The sequence below is a fragment of the Brachycentrus maculatus genome, unplaced genomic scaffold (assembly GCF_059751285.1).
Source record: "Brachycentrus maculatus isolate JH-2025_06_01 unplaced genomic scaffold, ASM5975128v1 h1tg000486l, whole genome shotgun sequence".
In the NCBI taxonomy this organism is placed as follows: domain Eukaryota; kingdom Metazoa; phylum Arthropoda; class Insecta; order Trichoptera; family Brachycentridae; genus Brachycentrus; species Brachycentrus maculatus.
Window position 1 is genome coordinate 56296 of NW_028281233.1, and position 24450 is coordinate 80745.

General features: G+C 32.2%; 2 protein-coding genes across 2 annotated transcripts; both read left to right on the plus strand.

Moving 5' to 3' along the window:
* The first annotated feature begins 490 nt into the window (after nt 1-490).
* On the plus strand, nt 491-11012 carry LOC148302038 (transmembrane protein 19). The gene is made up of 7 exons (XM_088272254.1): nt 491-961; nt 1823-1988; nt 2955-3203; nt 3884-4033; nt 4761-4924; nt 5984-6140; nt 7463-11012. Exons 2-7 carry the CDS (start codon nt 1829-1831, stop codon nt 7618-7620), a joined length of 1038 nt encoding a protein of 345 aa, XP_088128380.1. The 5' UTR covers nt 491-961; nt 1823-1828; the 3' UTR covers nt 7621-11012.
* A 680-nt stretch (nt 11013-11692) lies between these two features.
* Nucleotides 11693-23980, plus strand: MFS10 (major facilitator superfamily transporter 10). Its single transcript, XM_088272255.1, has 10 exons — nt 11693-12010; nt 13345-13553; nt 15073-15153; nt 15942-16185; nt 17527-17741; nt 19924-20085; nt 21469-21601; nt 21930-22043; nt 22532-22659; nt 23133-23980. Exons 1-10 carry the CDS (start codon nt 11908-11910, stop codon nt 23316-23318), a joined length of 1575 nt encoding a protein of 524 aa, XP_088128381.1. The 5' UTR covers nt 11693-11907; the 3' UTR covers nt 23319-23980.
* The last annotated feature ends 470 nt before the right edge of the window (nt 23981-24450 follow it).

The window sequence follows — 24450 nt, forward strand, 5'->3', positions numbered from 1 at the left end:
AATCATATAAACGTAGTGTTATCTTGATCGTTAACACATGAAGGAAAGGTGCCCCCCGCTTCAGGAACCAGTCCAGGGTAGTATTGAATAAATATCAGAGTGAAAAATTAATTTTTATTTATTTGACCCTAACTGGGAATCGAACCCGGGATCTCCAGTACGGTAGCCAAGCGTGCTGACCATTACACTATGGAGGCAGACAAATAATTTTTATTTATTTTTTAAATTTATTAAATTATTTGTATTTTTTTTTAAAAAGAAATAATGATTTTCGAAAACATTTCCAACTCTCTTGTCGAATCAAAATAGGTCGTTAAAATTTTTAATAACTACGAAAAATACATTATTAAAAAGTAAAAATTTACTAATGAAAATTCAAATAACAAAAAAATACATGAACCGTATGAAATGGGTCTAAATAATGTTGCTAGTGAACAATTTCAAGATGATATGATATCAGATACAGATTTCAACTTTATCTCTGGATTGATTGCTGTATTACTGCCGTGACGGATGTCAAAATATATTTTTAAAAATATTTTATAGAAAATAAATAATAACGTGTTGAAAAATATGCAAAGCTGTTATTACAAGTTTTTCTTATAAACGAAAATATATGAGACATTTACTTATTTACAATTATAGCATTATTTTCGAAATAACTATTTTTTATAAATTTCCTAAATTTTGAATACTTGTATAAAAAGTTATTTTTACAATACGACAATACTACAATTATTGACTATTATACACTATTTAATGAATAATTGTATTGCTGTTTATTTATTAATAATTTTTAAATCGTGTTAATTTGATAAATTTAATGTATAATTTTAAAGTATGTCTTCTGATGTTTGACCTCCATTAAATTCAATAATTTTCCACGTTTTGTGTATTATTTATAAAACTCACTGGTTGCTGATACACTCCGCGCAAATTTGAATAAGGTGTATTTTACTAAGTATGTACAATTTTTTTATGAGTATTAATATGGTACTAATATGTTTTTTTCTCCATTCTTTACCTACTCAAATATCCATTTTATAAAATATTTATGCCATATTGTGACATGTTGGATCTAAGTCGGCGGTCGGGAACCGGGGTAAATTACCCCCAATGGGGTAAAAATAATTACAAACTTAAAAAGTTTGTATTTTAACAAACTTAAAAAATTCAGGCGTGTGCGTCAGAAATCGATTGAACACCGAAAACTATTCAAATGGCTCTTTCATCAAAAAGTCCCAATTTTGAAGTAATTGACTCAAACATGAAGCAACATCATTTCTCCGAAAACTGAAAAGGAAACCTGAAAACCTGAATTTTTGTTTGATCAAATTTGAGAATTTTATTATGTTTGTCTATTATATACTTACCATTTTTATGTAACTTTTTATTTTTATTTCCCGTGTAAATTAATTCAGTAAAAAATGTTTAATCAATATATACATTGATTGTTTTCTTTTCAAAATATCGACTAATGCAAAAATATTTTGGGGTAATGGTAAAAAAGTTATTTATTGATTTGGCGTTTAATTTGTAGAACTCCATTTTAATTTATGTATTCATTTTTAAATCAAACACAGATTTTTGAGTCTACTAAGTTGTATTTTATTAATAAAAACACATAGAAAATTAATATTGTGACAATTGTTTTGCCTAGTTATGGCATTATCAAAGTAATGTGAAGATCAAACGGACTGACTGTCACTTAGAATTGTATAGCTACATAAGGACCTTAGTAGACTCAAAAAATCAACATAAAGTTAAAAAAGTTCCCCGACCGCTGATCTAAGTTAATGTTTTTCTTTTATTTATGTTTTAGATCAACATGTCGTCTGCCGATAGTAAATCCAAAGCAATCGGCCCGAAGATGGAGTCTCACAGCTTGCTTCCTATTCTAGTTTGTGCATTGGCTATCCCACTTTCTATGTCAATGTGGCTTTTTAACGTGGGTTATACATATTTCCAATACAAAGACATGTACGATGGTGAGTTTTAAAATTATTATAAAGAATTTAAAAACAAACTCTCATTACATATTTTAGAAAATATTTTTTATAATTTTCTTCTGACCTTACCCAGTGATGCAAAGGACACTTCATAGAAGAGATATAGTGTTATCTTATTGATTAATCTCATGAGAAGAAGGTGATTAATCCTGTACTTCAATATCTTACATCAATCAAGATCCATCACATAGCTCATATATTTGTCTTATTTGCCTTGTCACATTTTCCAAATAAGACACCACCAAATCCGATAGATCCTTATGTCCCATTGCCTCATCAATTTTTGTCAACTGAATTTTTGTCTTTTGCACATTCTGTTTCCAATTCAAATCTCTCCATTTTAAAAATTGGACATACCCACACCAAATGAGGGACATCCTGTGATAATGTGTCATCACATTCACAAGCAGAATCTTGTCTCATTCCAAAACGGAAGAGATTGTCGAAACGCTGCATGGCATTGATATTACAGAGCTGGGTTTTCAAGCTTTACCTGGGGCTACCATCAATTTACTGCGAAAAATTTGAATTTGTATGCCTCTATATATGTTGCTCACTCCTTTCAACAACGTCATATATAAAAAACTTGATTTTTCAGGAGATTGTTTTTAAAGTTTAAAAATATACTAAAATGTATTTAAAATAACTATCAAGTCACTTATTGAACTTTTTACTGTGCAACAGATCTTTTTAGGGAAAACCTGAATGTTTTTTCTCCATTTGAAAAATATTTAGTATATTTAAAAAAATAATTAAACAATACCTTTTCTTCAAAATGCAAAAACAACACTTTCTGCCCTGTAGCGGGTAAATATTAAGTTAAAAATATGCCGGTTTTGCTGGGATATAGTACATTTTCTAGGCATTCCGAAAACACGCACAACTGAAAATTGACAATTTTTGTGAGCGATGTGAGCGATGTGTGTATATATTTTTTGTCCTCAGAGAGCTTTGTTATACACCCCAGCAGATGGCTTGTGGCTAGTCTGAGTTGTCTGACTGTTATTATATATGGTTTGAAGAAGAAGAGCTTGACTCCGAGCGGTGCATTTCTTGGATTTTTTGTCGGGATGACCCTGACTATAGGAAGCTATTGCTTTTTGGCCTGTTTACTGGTTTTCTTCATAACATCATCGAAGGCCACCAAGTTCAGGGAAAATGAAAAAGCCAAACTCGAAGAGGATCATAAAGAAGGTTTGGGTCATCTATTTATTTATACATACAAATATTTAGACATAATAACATATCTTTTTTTTAAATTATTTATTATTATCATTTTAAGAATATTTGTCAGCTTAATATGTGGACTAGACAACCTTACCAACCAAAATTTACAGGACTCTCCTTAAGGGGGTACTCGCAAACACACAATTTGGCAAGTGATCGGCTGCGCGAGAAGCCAAACATGTCGCACATTTTTTTTATACATATTGCAATTTGATTTTCTTTAAAGAAAATTTATTTTTAAAATAATCATTTTTTTAACTTCTCACCTTTCGATAACTCTTTTCTTTTCAAAACCATATATTTATTTCAAAGAAAAACTTGTTTTGTTCATTACAAAAATGGTGTATTAAGAAAGAAAAAATTAATTTACTTTAAATGTTACCCGGGGGTAGAGAAAATTAATTTGCGGCCTATCGAATATCCCACCTTAGTAAAATTAGGAATGGGCAAATTTAAAATTTTTATAATAATGATGCACTGATTATTAATTCTCACTTTTATAAACTGCCATTTTATTTTATTTCAACATGCTACATTTGAGCGAGATCTAGCAACAGGTTATATTTTGAAAGCATCCTTGAGTTGATTTGTCTTGAGAATTGCGCTATACCTTCATTAATTTTCTTCTATAAATTTATATTTAACAGGTGGGCAGCGTTCGTGGATTCACGTGTTGTGCAATGGAGGAATGGCAACACAGTTGAGTTTCCTGTACTTACTTGATGCTGGCTGTGGGGAGAGGCCTATCAACTTTGCATGGGATTATAGACCTTCTTGGCTAGCAATGGGAGTATTGGGTAAGTGTTAACTAGTGCCAGTATCTCTTGTAATGTTTGGAATCAATCAGAAATATGGAAATGGTTCAAAATTAGATAACAAAATTTGTATCGCTATTAAGCTAGCAGAAAAACAAAATAAGAGCTCATTTCCATTAGATTTTATTAACCTAGCCACATATAACAGGGGGATTGAAATCCCCCATTTATGAATTTTATTTTGATAACTTTAGTATTATAAGAGTTACTTAGTCCATCTTATTTGTTATCTTAAAAATAATATTAAAGGAAATTTTTCCCTTTTTTCGTTTTCATAATTTCAAATTGTTAAATATTTCAAAACATTGTTTTTGATAAAAAGCACAATCAGTCAGTGCTGCGAAATCTATGTACTTATATATCAGCACGTTAATTTTTTATCTGCTAGCGACATGTTATTTCTTTCACTCTAATAAATGTGATATTACCATAAGGAAAGAGCGAGACAATTAGACTACTCTACTTTCGTTTGATCCAATTTCCAGCCTCTCGCTTATCGGATGGTTGCATTCTGTCAGCGCTTGGCGGCGCGTTTAAAAAAATGTAGCACTTATGACTCAGCTGGCTGCGAGTTGGTACTTTCTGCGAGCTGCGTGCTACGATTTGCATACAAATATGAACTGGGGTCGTTTGGTACCCCGCTTCGGATCATGTGGAATTTTTGGGTAATCAGTACGGGATAGGTTAAAATAAATGACTTGCCTTGTAGGATCGTTTGCCTGCTGTAATGGAGACACTTGGGCATCAGAATTGGGAACAGTTCTGGGAAGAGGCGATCCGTGGCTCATTACCAACATGAAAAGAGTGCCTCGTGGTACAAATGGAGGAGTCAGCATAATAGGAATCTTCCTCAGTGCAATTGGTGGTTTAATGGCAAGTATTATTGTTGTGGGTTGAGGCAGTGGAAGAATATCAGTAAAAGATTGCCAGTTCTTTGACTTTGATAGGAGCTCAGGAGAGGCTAATCTAAAATGATCGCTTGCTAGGCTACGTGGGTATTCACTCGTTTGTGGGATGTTGTTGTCACCACGTCAGCAACACACCCACATTCCTTTTATATTACCAACTAGCTGTACCCGGCAACGCGTTGCTGAGGCTCAGTTTGGTTAAATGGAAAAGAAAGAGAATAGACAGTACACATTTTCTATTTGCATAATTTCAGAATGCTCGGAGAAGCAATGAAAATATTTTTTTAAATCTAAGTAATCCGATTGAAAATACTGAGTAAAAGCAGCTGTGAAGTAGCACGCTGTCCGCCATGAGGAAGCTTCAGTATTCCGCATGTTCCTGTTCCATCAACAGACGGCGCTGCCGTTGCAGTCAATTTAAAAAAAAAAAACTATTTTATCCATCCCAGGTAATCTTGGAACACGTCTGCCTCCATAGTGTAATGGTCAGCACGCTAGGCTACCATGCTGGAGGTCCCGGGTTTGATTCCCAAGAGGGTCAAAATAAATATTAGCGATTTTTCAGTCTAATATTTATTTAATATGACCCAGGACTGGTACCTGAAGCGGAAGACTGTCACCTTTCTCCGTGTATTTAACGATCAAGATAACACTGCTTCTATACGATGCAGTGCCCTATGCACCATTGGGTGCGGATAAGGGTTAGAAGAATAGGAGAGGCATTTCTACCCGTTCGGTCGATTAATGCTTAAAGACTGGAAAAGTATTTTTACCTTCTGCTCCGGCCTGATTTCAAGGTCAGAAAAGAAGGAATTATTTGACTTTTTTATATGAATATTATGTACCAATCTCTTTGTTAAGGTCTAAACTATATGTACACAATTATCAAATCCCGCCGCCAGGGGTCTACAGGCTTAAAAAAATACCCGTCTGAAATGTGTCACTGTCAATAATACTTGACCTTGGCTAGCCTAAAATGCTAAAATAAAATGTTAAATGAATAGGAAATACTTTTTGTTTATAGGTTGGTATAGCACATTACTTGACAGTCGTATACATGGCCGATCGAGCTGTTTTAGCGTCAAGTCCTGCGCAGTGGCCAATTTTAATAATTGGACTTTTTTCGGGACTCTTTGGAAGTTTGGTGGACTCTGTACTAGGGGCTACTTTCCAGTATTCAGGTATCGTTATATCAATGAATATTTTATGAAAAGTTAATTTGTATATCATTTCAACAAAGTGCGGTTGATTATCCTCGTCTCATCCAATGTATAATGGTCCATTTATATGAGACCATATGTGATCCCAGTCCATTAAGCCATTTTGGGTAGTGGATTGTTATTTAATTAACTGGCGCAAAAATGGTAAGAGAAGTTGTTGAGCTGACTGTTAGAAAGCATCCTACAATGGATTGGTTAACCTTTCCCTTACGGTGTTAAAAACTACCGCGTGCAACGGTGATATGTATTTTGTACAGCATATTTAAAAAAACGGGAAAAATGTAAATATTCCTAAATTTTGCTTTTATTAACCATAGTTGAAGTTGTAGTGTAACAGTTTTGCAATGTTAGCTCTGGTAAGTATCCGAAAACGAGAAAAAAAATACATCGCAAGTAGCCGCCATAGCCGGCGTAGCGACACAACCACTCTGAAGGATGACTTGCGCGCTACTAAGCAGTATCAAGCCTTGTACGCAAAGCACGGCACGCACGCACACACTGGGAAACGTTTGCGCATTGGTGATTTTATCCCTGATTTTTTCACAAATTATTTATTTCCATCGCTGCAAATGAATTACTTTATATTATTATACGTAATTATATTACGGAGGAATATAAAAATTGTAAACCCGTATCTATTATATAACTAACTAACTAACTAACCATCACGCCGCTTCCCGCAGGGGTAGGCAGAGAGAATCGAACGCCACACCACTCTGTCTTTGCAAACATTCTTTGCCTCTTCTACATTCATGCATCTCCTCATACATACCCGACGATTATTACGACTCCTGACCCGGCCGCTTTCAAGTATTTGACATACCTGATTGTGCCAAGTTTTCCTCGGTCGTCCTCTGCTTCTTTTTCCAACTACATTCGCCCCATAAATTTGTTTAACCGTTCTTTCTTCACTCATACGCTCCACATGTCCAAACCATCTCAACACACCTTTCTTAATTTTATCGATAATGCTTATCTCAGCCTTACATTCTTTCCTTATTTCATCATTCGAACATCTATCAAACATCGTTTGTGGATTTGTGGATTTGCAAAAAGCGTATGACCGAGTTGATAGTATCTATTATATTTTATATTGATATTCTCATTTTTAAAGTCGAGTTGTAGTAAATACATATCACCGGTGGGAAAGGTTAAAGGACATTCCATTGTCTTGAAATGCCTATTTACGTGGACCAAATATCGGTTGGGTTAAGTGGAACGTCTTGAAAATTGACCTCCTGTACATGCCGTATAGTTTTGAATATTTATATTTATCGTTACAGGCATAGATATGAATGGACATATTGTGGCTCATCCTGGAAAAGGAGTGAAACACATCAGCGGATGGAAAATACTGGATAACCACAGCGTGAATCTTATTTCGAGTGTTATAATGGGATTTGTGATGCCTTATTTTGCTAAAGCTATCTGGCCCTACTAAGGAAAGTTCTATGTATTTATTGGGTCGTTCTATAAATAATTTCACTTTTTGAAATATGCGTCTCATATTTTTGAAATTTCAGTTTTCAATATGAATGAAAAATATAATAATATAATAATATTTAAAGTTATTAAATTGATTTATTTAGTTAACTTTTTGTATGATATATAATTTAGAACATTGTTGAGCTTAGTGCCACAAAGCAATATCTTCCAACTAATTAAAACAGCATTGATTTATTGATCACTTTTTTATCAATTGATTGTTTGTATCTTTTTATTTATTTGAATAATTCAAATAAATAAAAAGCCATTTACAACATTCACAATTTTTACACATAGTAATGCAATATTCAACACTTGATATTAATATTTTACCAAATGATTTAATGATTACAAATGTAAACATTTACACGAAGACTTAAGTACCCAAAAATAAAAATATAACTACATGACAGCAATTTTTTATCACTTAGTAACATGCATAGCTGTCAAAATGTCCTGATTTTAAATAGTTTTTTTATTTAAGTACTTCTCGCTTTTGTAACTTACTTCATAGCAAGCTGGTGATACATGTGGCATATTGTATCTCTTTCACTATCGTCATTGATTTATATTGGTGTAATAAGGATGAACATATTCTAAACATGGCTAGTGTCGCCAAAGCAATAATTTCTGCCGTGCTACTTATTGTATCTCTTTCACTATCGTCATTGATTTATATTGGTGTAATAAGGATGAAGATATTCTAAACATGGCCAATGTCACCAAAGCAATAATTTCTGCCGTGCTACTTATTCATTAGTATCAATGTTCCCTTATAACGTGTTTCAACAAATGTGAGTTATTTATTAGACTACCTAATGAGGTGTGATTTTTTTTAATTTTAGCATTGCTGTCCATCGAAAATACATATTTTTTTCCTGTTTTTATACTTTTATTTATTTTATAATTTGATGATGTTTTCCAACCATTTTATAACACATATTAGTGAGTGGATCTTGGATGTTTCTTGTTGTAGCGGTGTTAACGTCATGTAATTGATGATCCTCTATAGATTTGTGCATATTAGCAGTGTACAACTTACACATGGTGAACGAATACGGGTATGCAACCCTGTGTGGCCTAAATATTGATGCTACAATTATATACTTTGAGGAAAATAAAACTTGGTTTTCCATTATCCCATTTGCACAATTTTTCGTTTGTCTATATAATACTGACTTTATACCATTTTTATAATAATTTAACATGATCTTGCCTATATAAGAAATTGTAATTAACTACACTGATTGAATTTTTTTATGTTATCGTAAATTCAAGTTAGAACCACTCAGAATACACATGTTACACAATATAGTTGAATAATTTGCTTGTTAAACATCATACCAGTGTTAAACAGATTGATAGCGTACTTATATTCTTTCCACATCTACTAGTTATGCAAATGGGTTAGCGACATTAAATAACATTTTTAACACTGGGCATCCGTTTTGGGTAGATAACCCTTAACATTTATCTGAGATATTTTAATTGTTTGATTTAGAAAATATTAAGAATTGGCAAATATATTGACAATATTGAAATAATTTTAAAATGAAACTACAGATCATTTCTTATACTGCATCCCCTGGCTGCTTATTTACCCTATTGACCATTTAGACAAAAGTTAAAAAGGTTTTTTCTAAAGCCTTTTTTAGTATTTTCAATGCATTTAAAAGGAAGACATTTTTCAAAAAGCCATTGCGTTTTTGTTCAGCATGCCAGGGCGGTGCACGGATGGTTGGTTCTTGGAAATTCAGTCATGAAGCATTTTATAAGTGCATTCTGTGTATAAAAATAGCCAATTGTATACTATTGTTAGGTGTTTATTTCATTCGAAGTTTGGATTACATGACCTAAATCACTGAACTGACGATTAGATCATGGGTCAAAAAGTTCAAAGCTACGGTTTCCACTCTTAATCAAAAGCTTGCAGGATGTGCAACATCAAAAAGAAAAGTTGGCAAAGTTAGGACTTCCGTACATGTGTCTTTGTAATTTTATAAACATCTGGGCGTTTGTCCACTACACGGGATTTCACTGTCCGGCAGTCCGGTTTTGAAAAATGAAAACGACTATGACAGTTTAGCGTGATTGAATTTACGCGCAACGTGTTCACGCACCAATCAAGAGCACTGATCCGAAGAAATATGGACAAAAGCACAAGCCAATCATCGGTTTAAAACACTAACTGACGTGCCTGACGGTAAAATTCTGTGTAATTCCGGGTAGTGGACAAGCGCCCTCTCTGTTATAAGCCCCTTCCCAATTAAAGCGATGTAAACATTAAATGTAACTCCAGTTTTTTTTTATACTTGGATATTGATTTGTTTTGTATTAATTTAATATTCTGGTATTTTCAATGTTTTACATTTAATTTTTATTATGTTTTGTAGTTTTTTTTAACATACAAGTTTCATAAAATAGAGTCGAGTTGTTGGTTAAAGTTGCGGACTCTGAGTCAAGAGTCTCTACGTTTGACCTCCATCAGCAACACCGTGCTTCTTATTTTCAAAAATAAACAGCTTAGGATTGCCTGAAAATAGTGTATATCATAAAAAGACAAATATCAATCCCTTGACTAAAAAAAAAGCTGCACATGTAAAATATTATATCACTAAATTTTATTGATAACTTAATTGTTTTTAATTTATTCAGTCATTATTGTTATACTATTCTGTATTTAACGAGCATTTAAGACTTATGAATTTTATACTCAAAACTGATCAAAAAGACATTAAATTTAAGATTTTTATTTTGGACAATAAATAATTTTGTGTGCGAAATTTAATATATCGATACAGAAAAGCGAAAAGAGTGTAAGAATTTTTTTATATTGGGACATTATTTTGCAATTTTTTTTTCATGGATACAAAACTCGAGCAACTTGGTTGATTTGTAACGGACGTGAATTTATTAAATCCTTGTAAAATTACATTTTGTGACTCACAATTGTATACATGGGATGATTCAATATATGTTATAAATAAGTAACTTGCTTTTCTATGATTTTGGTCGTGCTTTCACTAGCGCCAACAAAAAAAAAACATGAAATTAGCTTAATTATTATTTAGTTATATAGTTATTTATTATATTAAACAATAAGACTGTAAACGCTTGCACCCTTTTTGCTTTTTTACTATCTATATTATTTTTATATTTGATGTATGTTGGTACTTAAATTTATATTTCTATTCTATCCCTAAAAAGGAGAATCATCGAGTTGGTTGTGGTACAAATTATAATGATTTTTTAAAAATGTTTTCATTTATTTTATTGTGATTGCAAAGTCCATAAATTTAACAGTGATTTTTTGTAATGTAATATGTAATGTTATTATATTTTATAAAATATTAAACTATTAAAAGTTATAATTGCCTTTGATTTTTTTTAATACACCCTAATGATTTTTTTTATAATATAGGAGGAACAACACGCTCAGTATTTTGAAAAATACACACAGTCAATTATTTAAATGTATTGAATACATACTCTCTGTATGATGTATCATAATTATCTTCACTTGGTATATATTTTTAATTTAAATATATTAGTTGTATATCAAACACATTATTTGTTTGTTATAAACAATTTTGTTCTGAAATTTTAAGTTTGGATTTAATAATATACCTACAAGTTATATAACAACAAGAAAAAATACAACTGAAGTTAAAACAACGAGAAAATGTAATTATCCTATTCTGCAAATCAAAATGCCCTGAAAAGCGATAAGAAGGAGGCGGATTTTTTAATAAAATTATTGAATGGTGCTTATATGAAAGTTATAAAAAATGCTTGAACTAGTAAGTAGAACTGCTGAACGGAATATTTTGGTTTATTCAAAAGTTCCTATGAGTTCAAAGTTACCCAGAATTATTAGACCTACTCGCATCCTGCATCAGATGAAACATCGTTTTTACTTTTACCATAAATATCAGATACTCTTCAACAGGAACAATGAAAAAGAAAACACGCGAAACAGCTGATTATCTCAAAGTGGGGTGGGAGGCGTGCAGTTTACGTCACAATCTGTGTCATCGCGAACTAGAGATAGATAGCTTTGTTTCTGTTTAATCTACTTTTGAAATTATTAAAAGTTATTAGACGTTTTAGTCCGCAATAATATAGTGTTATACCGTATTAGCCGTTTGACATGTTTAAAAATATAATAAAATAAGTATTTGAAAAAAGGCTTTGTAAACAATAGCTCGGCAAGAAATGACTTGTTGTTTATTATCCGTTAGAAATGTTTCCTTCATCTAAGAATGATACCTCTCTTACTAATAATTCTGATTTGGAAACTGAAGATATAAGTGATCACGATGAACAAAATTTAATACCGAATACAGGTAAGCTTTTTTAGTATCTAACCTAAAAATGTCAATTGTGTGTCACCGAATAAATAAGTATGTTTACAATATTATTAGTTTTAAATTTAAATCATTGACTTCGTAAAAAATTAAAGATTTTTAGTGCTATTTTACCTAACAAAACGGAATAAATAGAGTTTTTTTCTTGTATATAATTTGTACCGAAATTCTATCGGAATTTCCTGCTAACATAATTGACTCGGTACTTCTATCAAAATAAATTTGCGTTATTTCTTTTGTTTGGTCATTTTATATCCTGTCAATGAAGTCATGATAATATTTTGTTATATTTTCACGAAGGTAAATTTCATGCAATCATATTTATTCGTACAATTACAAAAATCTACAAATATTTACATTACAATTATGAATTTGTCGATTTTTGCGCCCGATCTGAATATCTTTCCTCTTCTTTAACTAATTCTAATTTCTAACCGAAGTTATTTTATTATTCGTTATTATTATTCAAAAATCGTAAATTTTCACTTGTGCATGTAGTGTAAATTTCGGAATGCCCAGAAAATATACTATATCCCAGCAAAAGCGTCATATTTTTAACTTAATATTTACCCGCTACAGGGCAGAAAGTGTTGTTTTTGCATTTGGAAGAAAAGGTTTAAAAAAAATTGTTTAATTATTTTTTTAAATATACTGAATATTTTTCAAATGAAAAAACATTCGGGTTTTACCTAAAAATATCTGTTGCACAGTAAAAAGTTCAATAAGTGGCTTGATATTTATTTTTAATACATTTTATTTTATCTTTAAACTTAAACGATCTCCTGAAAAATCAAGTTTTTTTATATATGACATTGAAAGGAGTGAGCGATATGTGTATTTAAGAAATGTTTCGGAATTTTAATAATGAACTATGTAAAATGATGCCCACAATACCACGATATACTAGAATTTAATACTATAATATTTTCAGTCACCCTAACTGACTCGTGTTAGGAATCAAGTTGTGGCAGAGTGGTGTCAGACGTTAACTTAAGGTTCTGAGTTCGAATGTTAGAGTAGGCAGTTTATTTCACTCTGAAATTAAACTGAATTAAACTATTGCATATTGTTTCAATTATTTTCTCTCATGATGTTTTCAACTGAAACATGTGTACAACATTTCAAAATTAAAGTATACGGTTGTCAATCGTGAATGGTGAATGTGTATACAGTAATCACTTAAACCAGCCAAGTCATAACACAGGCCTATAAATACTCAATACTTCCATATTCTCATCTCAGTAGACTCTCTTCATTTATTCATTTATATTGAGAAATCAATAAAATCTTGATATTTTGTATATTTTTTCCAGTAATTGACACGGCACAATGTATGAAGGCACGAACGGTTCTTGGAATCATGGGATTCCTGGGCTTTGCAAATGTCTACGCCATGAGGGTAAACCTTTCAGTGGCCATAGTAGCTATGGTAAATTCCACCATGATTTCAAACAACATAACCAACTCCTCCTTGGATGTCTGTCCAACACTTGACCCTCCTGCAAACACTACTGTACCTGTGGTAAGGAATTTTAAATTATTTATCAATAATGCATTATATAATGAATTTAAATTATCCATCTAATAGTGTTAAAGATAATTTATATTTTTAGTAGGAAATGTTTTAAACACAACTCATTTTGACACACTTGACATATTAGCACTTTTTGACATATTAACACATTTAGGATGGGTGTTTTTTACGCCTGTGGACCGCTGGCGACGAGATTTGATAATTATGGACTTATAATTAACACCTTAACAAAGAGATTGGTACATTATATTCTTATAAAAACTTTATTTATGTAATTCATTCTTTTCTGATTTTGAATGTGGGCCGGCGCAAAAGGTAAAATACTCTTCCCGTCCATAGTGTGTTTATTTATTTATTTATTTATTGGAAAACCAACAGAATATTTACAAAAAATAACAAAATATAATACAATTAAATAAATTCCAATTACAGGTTTTCACTTAAAAGTAATCCAAAAAAAAACTCTCATGTACTTGTACATAAGTATTAATACTTTTAAAACAAGATAGAATTAAAAGTGTTAAAACAAGATAGAATTAAACTACAAAAAAAAAAGCATTATATTTTTTTACTTGTATAAAAACACCAAATTTTATTATGTGTACCTTATCTCATAATTTATTATATTCCTGCTTTTTTCTTAGTATTTAAATCTATTTGATAAAAAAATAATATGTTTTTCTTAACCCATCCGCATATCAGTTTTTTTTCAAAACATGTTTTTTTTAAGACACTAATTGAGTATATCCCCGCAAGTAAGAAAATTGCCCCGCCCGGAGGGGAGGTGATATGGGTTGTCAAACAAGGGGGCGCTAATATTTTGCACCTGATAAAACGAGAACAAACATAGAAATAATCTTTAATGCAGAAAAAGGTACCGCGTACAAACATTTTATGTTTAGTACGCGGTCCAACAGCCGACTAATTACTGCGCAGCCATGCCGCGCGCGTGGCTGCGGCGTCAACGGTGTTCAAATTCAACCGAGTTATAAAAATAAACTATCTCATAAAATTATAACTTTTACTGTTTTACCAATAAATATGGCACATGTAACTATTATGCATGTATTTTATCGTGTATCTAGATCAGAAATGTGATAAATTAACATGAAAACTTGAAAAAATAACTCAATAAAACATTACTCCTGGGATGTACAGTTTTGATTTCTCACTGATTTTAGTCTATATTTCAATCAAAAGGTTAATTCTATACTTACAGGGACATCTTTGGTCAAGTGTTGTCAATAAATTTGTATTAAAATTATAAGAAATAATGCATTAAAAAAGGTTTCTTTAATGATTTGTAGATATCACACGAAAGTATCTTTATAATATGAACTGCAACGAATGGGGGCGTGGCTTAAACGGCGGCTGATTTGCAAATGTAAAAAGATACCTACTGCCAACGGTTGGCGGCTGATATGCCGATGGGTTAAATGTGCCAAGACAATGTATTTTTTACCACTATTTTTTAATGAAAGAAATATAAGTGTTTGTATTGTTACAGATAAATGGAGATTTCAATTGGGATGAAAAACAACAAGGAGTTGTTTTAGGATCATTTTTCTATGGTTATGTTTTAACACAGGTAATATAACGGACATAGGTATTTATAGATCTTATTATAACTAGCCATAAATCGGCAGTGCAGGACTGATCACCCTGTTTTACCATATAATCAATGATCAAGTTAACAGTGCATCATTCTGATGGGTGCTCTATGCACCATTTGGTTGCAGATAGTTGCTAAAAGAATAAAACGGCAGTAAAGTTTGTGTCTTAAAAATTATTTAGAGTGTCTTATTGAGACCTTATAAAGGTATAATGAACTATTTAAAAGTACGCATAGAAAAATAATTACAGGAGTAAATAAAGCTCCCTAGATACAGTTAGTAATATTGTAAATGTTTATGTCTATCTAACTATTGCTTGTTGATGAGACCAATTGTCCGTTTACAATGGCAAGTGAAGCGATTGCAATTTGCTGCTTCTTATTGGCGGAGAATGAGTATTTTGAGTGACATTAACATGAACCAATTTTTGAATGTCCGCCTCCGTAGTGTAATGGTCAGCGCGCTCGGCTACCGTTCTGGAGGTTCCGGGTTCGATTCCCAGAGGGGGGTCTAATAAATATAAGTGATTTTTTCACTCTAATATTTATTCAATATTACCCTGGACTGGTACCTGAAGCGGAGGGCTGATCACCTTTCCTTCGTGTGTTAACGATCAAGATAACACTGCATTTATATGATGCAGTGCCCTATGCACCATTGGGGTGCGGATTAGGGTTTTATTATTATTATTATTAATTTTTGGATCATCTCTGCGGTGATCAGCTGTTGTCGGGTGATTTTTGATTTTCCAATTTTCTTTCAGATACCCGGAGGCCGTTTGGCCGAATTGTTTGGCGGAAAGCGAGTATTTGGTATCGGAGTATTATTGACCGGTTTGTTTACCTTGTTGAGTCCAGCAGCTGCTTACTGGAGCTACCCCATGTTTATAGCCATCAGGGTTCTCGAGGGAATTGGAGAAGGAGTGACTTTTCCGGCGATGCACGCAATGCTCGCTCGATGGATTCCTCCCGAGGAAAGATCTAAATTCGCCGCTATAGTTTACGCAGGTAAAATTTCATTTATTTTTATTTATTTTTTTATTTTTTTAATATAGTCACATTTTTAAGTACAACATAATACAATTTCTAAACATTTATACATATGGCAAACTTATAGTTATAGATTCGCTGTGCCTCTCCAAAAAAGAGACTGAGCTGTTGTGCTTGGAGAGGGACTTACACTCAAGGCTTAATGTTTTATATAATTAATGGTATAAAAGTCTTTTTTATATTTTTTTCAAGATTTATATGTAATGGGCATACATTTTTTCCTGAAGAATTTTTATATCTTCTATTTTTTAAATTTCTTTAGGGAGTTTATTGAAATATTTAATTCCCAAATATTTGAAGTTTTCTTGAAATTGTTTAGTATTACATTTTAGAGTTGAAAAATCGTTTAAGAATCTCGAAGATAAACTTTTTTTTTAATTCAAATATTTGTCACCGTTTAGTAATTGAAAAACGTAATATTTTACTCCGCCGAATAAAAACGATATCACCATTTTGAGAACTTTATAAGTACAAAGATAATTTTATGTCCCACGCTGTCAGATAAAAAAAAACAATGTTACTGAAAGGTTAATTTTGAGGGACGTTTCAAGTTTGTGATTTTTAAGCCCAGTTTTCATCTGAATGTTGGACAAAATTTTAACGACTAAAGCATTACAATTACAATTTGTACCATAATAGGTACATTTTATGTTAAAAATAAACTGTGTGAATGAACTCTTTTTACACTTTTCTCACTTTTATGTCCTTTTCGTGTTATATAATATTGATATGCTGTGAAAAAAAATTGTTCAAAGTAATCTATTATAATCTTTATTAAGTCAATTATTTTATTATCTAAACAATAAATACCCTCTGATTGCAAACAGCTATATATGGTATCAAACGTTTTGATCAATATCACTCGTCTGTTTTTGGTTGGTTGGAAGATATTGCTTTTTAACAATAAGCCCGCCAATGTACTTATTTCTTTTCTGTACATGAAATTTAAATAAATATGTAAATCATTCAATAATAATAATGATTATAAATTGCATTTAAATATGATTCTTTGTATTGTTGGGTAATATATCCAAAATAAAACAAGGTTTGTTGGATTGAATTCTACATTTATTTATGTATATGTTAATACGTGACGCGTTTCGTCTTCTTAGGACATTATCAAACACTCAAGTATTTGATAATGTCCTAAGAAGACGAAACGCGTCACGTATTAAGAAATACATAAATAAATGTAGAATTCAATCCAACAAACCTTGTTTTATTTTGGATATATTACCCAACAATTCAATATGGAATTCTACCAACTGTCTGCTAATATAAATGATTCTTTGTGTTCAGGATCAAACTTTGGGTCCATAATATCTCTGCCAGTGTCTGCGTGGCTATGCACTCTGGAGTGGGGAGGAGGATGGCCCCTGTGTTTCTACTTGTTTGGTGGAATCAGCATCCTCTGGTTCATTGCCTGGTATTTTTTGGTCTATGACACTCCGCAGAAGCACCCGAGGATCTGTCCAAAGGAGATGGAGTACATAGCATGGAGTATTGGTCCTCATGTAAGTTACACCAACTGTGTATTGCATTGTATATTTGTATATTTTCATAAAAGGAAATAAGTACTAAAAAAAAAATTGCATCATAAATCAATACTCGTTTATAATCCCTATCTATTGTGTCATCCCAATGTACAATGATTAGTTCTCGATTTCGTTATTGACCATTCTCGAGTTTATTAAATAAGTTGAGTGAGTAAATGATTTGACACAGAAATTAATTATAGTTTGCTGTCGAAGTTCAAAATTGATGTGTTTATAGGGAGATAATGATAACTCGTAATATTTAATTGCACTTTGCAATATGAAGCTTATTTATGTAATTTTTTACTAAATGGTATGAATTTCAGTTTAAACACAAGTTTTTTGTCCTCAATAATAAATTAAATTAAATTAATTTAAATTGATACAATTTAGTTTTGCACAACTTACACAAGATATTACTAGTATGGGTACGCAATCAGGGGTGTTTTAGCCATTACTGCTATTCATTTTTTTTAGCTACTAATACTTCTCTACTTTCGTTCCCATGTAGCAGTCATGTCTTTCACCCTGACCTCCTTCATTCATCATCTGTATCTTATCAAATATATTCCGCTCCTTTACCCAAGAATATAAAGCGCAGAACTGATCACTTATCTTCATGTAATAAATAATCAGTTGGCCATGCATCAATACAACCCGGTACGCACCAATGGTGAGGATTGGAGTAAGAAAAGTATATATGTATTAAGATTTTAAAACCAAACAATTTTTCATGGCCAGGTGCCGTGGCGTAGTTGGGTAGATGCTTGACTGTAAAACTGGCGACACGATTGCAAAATAAATTAAGGAAGGTTTATTTTCAATTGGCTTGGGTGTTTGTGAAGTATTTTTTCACAAGCGTCTAAAAATAGAGTTATTCCATAAAAAATTCCATATACTCAAATGGTTATGAATAATAATCATGGGTAGAATTGGTGAATGTTACACGTGTGTAAAGTGATCACTTAACCAGCCTGGCCAAGTCAGTTAAATTGTTTAATTAGCTGTCACGATGAAACACTTAAATTTTTTATTGAATTGTGGTTTTAAGTTCGAAGAAAAATACACCTTAAACTAGATTGTTTAAGCAATTTTATAACAGGAATTGGGAAATAAATTCAGAAAATTATCATAGTACCCTAGATTACGGGACATTTGTAAAATTTACGACAGACATCCAATCTGTGGGGACCACTGAGGCAACACATGTAAGGAATGTAGTGACATGTAGCATGTATCTTAGTTTTTGCCGATATATTATGTTTGTATTTTATATAAAGTTCTCACAAAAAAAAAGTTTTAGTAATCGTTGTTGGTAATATGAGAGTTTTCTTATCTTCATACATTTTACGATAGTCCCATATTAAGTTACATTGAAACAAGTTCCGTGGGCTAGAGTTAAATGAGCTTATGTCAAAATTGCACGTGTTGACTTGGTCACTATTTTCCATATACTTGCGATATGCGCATTCTCATTTCATAGCCATGATTAATAAACAGGGTGAAATAGATAATAAAACTTAAGGTCAAAATAAGTATTATATTGCATCACTGGTATATTTATCAGGTTATGTTTCATATCACGCTTTATTGTGATATGCAGTCATTGCCCATATTACATATTAACTTTATTATGATGATAATGTAAGAATAATGATAAGAATGAAATACGCAAACAAAGTGAATTAATAACTGAAAATAAAGAAAGCGGACTTGAATATAGTCAATACTTGAGAATTCAAGTCATGTTTGTATCGATTGGCAAACGGGTAGGTGTGGAGTTGCGGGGAAGTTTCATTAAGAAAGAAAGGAAATGCATGGTGGGATGAGTAAAATAATGCCTGATTGAATGCGGATAATGAAAACTATGATAGAGTGAAACATATGTATAAAGAATCCAAGAGGAATGTAAAATGAGAGTAAAAACCGGAGACAGCCTCAAGAGATAAGAAGGTATGAAAATACTGATCCACTTATAAAATATGAAACTTTTCTAAAAGGCTGTAATGAATGAAAAGAACATGTGTAAATGTTATTAAATCAAAAGATAAAAGTTACTAATAAACGAAAGTTCACAAAGAACAGTTAGGTATTAATAATGTCTAAAACTGTCAATAGTTAGTCTGTATGGTAAAATTTGATTATTGATTACATTGTGTAGGCGGAGAAGAAGTCAGGCCCGATACCCTGGGGCCATTTCGCCAGAAGTTTACCACTATGGGCCATCCTGATAACACAATGTGGAATGTCATGGCAGTTCTACACACAACTCACCGAGCTTCCCTCCTACATGAACAACATACTTCATATGAATCTGGAGCAGGTAAATACTACAATATCACCCTTTGAATTATTACTGCATATTATGTAAATACACGGGGGTGTGTGAATACCATAAAGGATGATATTCACACTCCTTGTGACATCGTCTAGAATAACACTAATTGGCCAATTTTTTATAGTGTTAGCTTTAAGTCAATCAGAAAAATAGTAGGAGATTAGGTTTAAAAAAAACAATGTTGTAAAATAAGGACTACTCTAATGTGCAAAGGCAAATAGCCGCAAGGTAAAAACAGTAATTTTGAGATAAACGAGTTTATAGCTAACTTAAAATGATGCATTTTGCCAACACATGTATCAAATTAATACAAATTTGTGGCTATTTGGATAATGAATATCTCAGTAAAGGAAAGAGATAGAGCAAAATCCGTGATTGTATATGATAATGGCCAGTTATAAGAATGATTTGAACCGTGTTACACTAAACAGCCCCAATTTGAGTTATGGCTAGTTGCCTTTACACATTAGTACTCTAACACTCACAACGTGTACATTCTCTAGCTTTGTATACAGTGAAATCTATCTATCGTTTTTGAAGGGACCTATTGAAATAAACTATGAATGCGAGAAAACAATGATTGCGGGATTAAGAGCTCAATACGCAAGGAGATATGACCGAATAAAGATACCGTTTACCCTATCTCCATAACCGTCAATAGGTTCAAATTCTAAGAAGAAAACAAGTTTTAGATGTAAATAAATATATATATAAAAAAAAAAACAAAGCTGAACAAAACCAAAAAAAACATCGAAGTTTATTGTATTGTAAATAATCTGTGATCGACATTTGTTTTTTTTTTACTGTTTTATTTTCATAAGTCAACAATATATTTTCGGCTTTGCAAATGATACTTTTTCGGCATCAGTTATTGAATGTGTGTAGTACATATGTAGAAAGTTTTCGTTCTTCCAAAGAGTGTACATGCTTCTGAAAATGAAAGTACAGGCAGCAGCTTCTCTACATCAATATTGACCTCTTCTGCTGTCTCAGTCAACCTTGCGTCACACAAGATTTCGTTTATAGTTCCTATCCCACACGTTGGAATATTGTCATTGAATGTTACAAAATTGAGAAAATTGAGAAGAATGTAAAAAGCACAGACAAAATATATGAAATAAGCAGCGTAATTCAAATGATGAATGTGGTAAAATAGTGATGGAGAAACAATTGATGCGATCTATTTTTGTATGAAATGAATTCGGGATAGAAGAAATAAATGACATATCCGGGAAAACGATTAATCGAGGAACAATAGATATAGTTTATAGTTAACCAATCTTATAAAGCCAATGAATCTGATGATGTCATATTTTTTATAGCGACATGGTTGGGTTTATAAATGTTTCTTGGTTTTGTTTATTCCAGAATGCGCTCCTTAGTGCCATGCCCTACCTGACTGCATGGTTGGCCGGTATTGTGATCAGTGTATTTGCTGATTGGTTAGTTGCAAAGGACTACATATCCAGGATCAATTCTTATAAACTATGGAATACAGTAGGTGAGATAAGTAACTGTTATTTCAAACTTTGGTCAACAGTTCAAATATGTATGTACATATACGGTAAAAGCACTGAAGTAAAAAGTATTGAATTTTATGAAATCGAAATTCAACATAAAAACAATAATGGAAACTGTGAATGAAATTGGTAATTTAATTAAATTGAGAAATAATGAAAGGTTCTCAAGTTGAGTGATAATTATTATTAAAATGGAGAATCACAAAGTTAGTACTTCAAATATAAATTATATGAGTAATAATTGTTTAAATCAACGAGTTTTTACTGTGTTAAAAAACACAATGAGCCATATTTATAATTATGTTTCAGCATCGGTGATACCATCTGTGGGCCTGTTGGGAGTGGCTTGGGTCGGCTGTGATCAATTGTCAGTACTTCTTCTGTTGGCATTCACTGGCGCATTTGGAGGAGCGGTGTATGCAGGTACTTAAAACAATTATTGAAAAAATTTACAACAGACACCTTATATTAGAATCAAATGGTGTATCTATATTGTTTTAATTTTTTTTAAAGGAATAACCTGCAAAGTGTCTATTTTAGATGCTTGTCTGCAGGTAGGATAGTAAGGATAGGGAAGGTTAATGTGAAAAATATATCACAAACATCCAGAGCAATTGAAAATAAATCTTTCTTGAATTCATGTAGTAATTGGCTGGAATCAAACCCGCGTCGAGCGTCTACCCATCTACGCCACAGTGCCTGCACGATAGACATGCAAGAAATGGCAATTTTTGGTTTGAAAACTCAAACGAAAAATGGCAAATGCCACCTATTACGTCTTGTACATCATAAACAAGGCAAATAGTAACAGAAACATCCTTGACTAACCTAAAACCGAAGAACCATCTCATCAAATGTTTATAACAAATATTTTTATCATTATTTCTTATTGTCTTTATTTTATGTAACAGGAAATCAGATGAACCACATAACCCTTTCCCCTCAGTTTGCTGGAACGATGTATGGAATTACTAATGCAGCTGCTAATATCTGTGGTTTTCTGGCACCGTACGCTATCGGAGTCATTATACAAGGACAGGTATTAAACATTGCTTTCTCGCTTTTTAAAAATCATTTTGAGAAGGATCCTAAAGTGTGTTTTCCTATTTATCGCAAGTTTTGATCTTCCCAACTCTGTTGAAGACTTCAGCTTCAAGGTACAGAATCAATCTTTTAAAATATTATACGGTACTCTGTTTCAGTGTTCCGCAAACTTTTTCTGTTCAAGGTACACCTACCAAAATAAGAAATTTCAGAGGTGCATATTTACCATAAAATGTAACATATTTAACATATTATGTTTAATGTGAAATGTGAGCCTACTTAACACAGAGTACTTAACTTTACTACTTAACACGAGCACAGGCAATAAAAATTTGGAGCAATTGTGTTATTTTCACAAAACTAGACATTTTTTCGCTGCGCACCAACTAATCACCACGGTACACCAGTGTGCCGCGGCACACTTTTTGCGGAACAATGCTCTATTGGAATACTTATTGTCATTTTAAGGAAACATTGAGCCAATGGAGAGTGGTGTTCTATCTCGCCTCGGCTGTCAATCTCGCTTGCAACCTGTTCTATCTGATGTTTGCCAGCGCCGAGGAGGAGAAGTGGTCCCGAGAGCTGAGCATGACATCCGAAGACATCGCCGGAACGAGCCCTCTACTGGAAGAGTCCACTCGATCAGTATCCTAGCACCGAACAGCTAAGTTTGGCATAATTTCTTCCCGCCAGACTTACATAGCAAATTTTACAGTATGGGGATAGTATTGATTAACTTCACGGCGAGTGAGTTCTTACTAACTAAACGGTATTAGGACTCCTGTCGTGATGTAATAACACTTTCAAATGTGATAAAATGCCGGAAACAAGCTCTGAGGGGGTTTCTTTACTAGGCCACATCCCAGATGAAAGTATATGATTTTTTTAAAAATAATATATTTATTTTTAAATACAATTCCTAGTTCAATCACTTAAAAGCATATATTTGACATGATTAATTACTTATTCATACACTGACAATTCAAAGTATGAAGAATTTATTTTTAAACCGGATCCAATATTTCAAATAAAGTTTTGTGCTTTAATATTACTGATTACTTTGTTCTTTCTAACATATGTTTTTTTTCATACTTTTTTTTTACTATTTTTATTTGCATTTAATGAAATGCTCTGCATTAAACATCCAAGTAGAAGTCCACATTTTTGATAAAATTTATGTATGAAAAAGTATGTGGCCTTCCCTATTTCGTAAAATTAACTCGTTTCCGGTTTTTATCACAATGAGATTTCTTCGAGGGGGTGAATATAAAAAATATATAATTTTTTTCTTTTCTTTATGTCATGACAAAAATAAACTTAAAAATATTATGGATACAAAATATTATTGGATGAATTGATGTTACCAAATGTGGTAAAGCTGATTGCGGGTTTTAGTGATCTGCAACCATCAGATTTGCCAAAACAAATAGGTATTTATTTAAATTTGAATTATGAAGTGGGTATTATAGATGATTGTACCAAAACTTTATAAGTCAACTATAAATATGCTTTTTTCTAAGTCAACAGATGTCACTAAAAGGCCTGATTCTTTTATTAAGCGTAAACGCAACATCTCTTCCTTTGGGAGACATTTTGTTTGGATAATAAAGTTCGCCCATACTCTCTAAGATGTTAATATTAATAATATTTTTATATGCATTTTGATAATAAATTTAAAAAATGAATGTCGTTATGAACTCATTGTCGTACATATCTCACGTATTCGTGGACAATTTGTAATCATTGTGTCATGTCTCAATTATTCCTTATAAAGTGATCATGAATT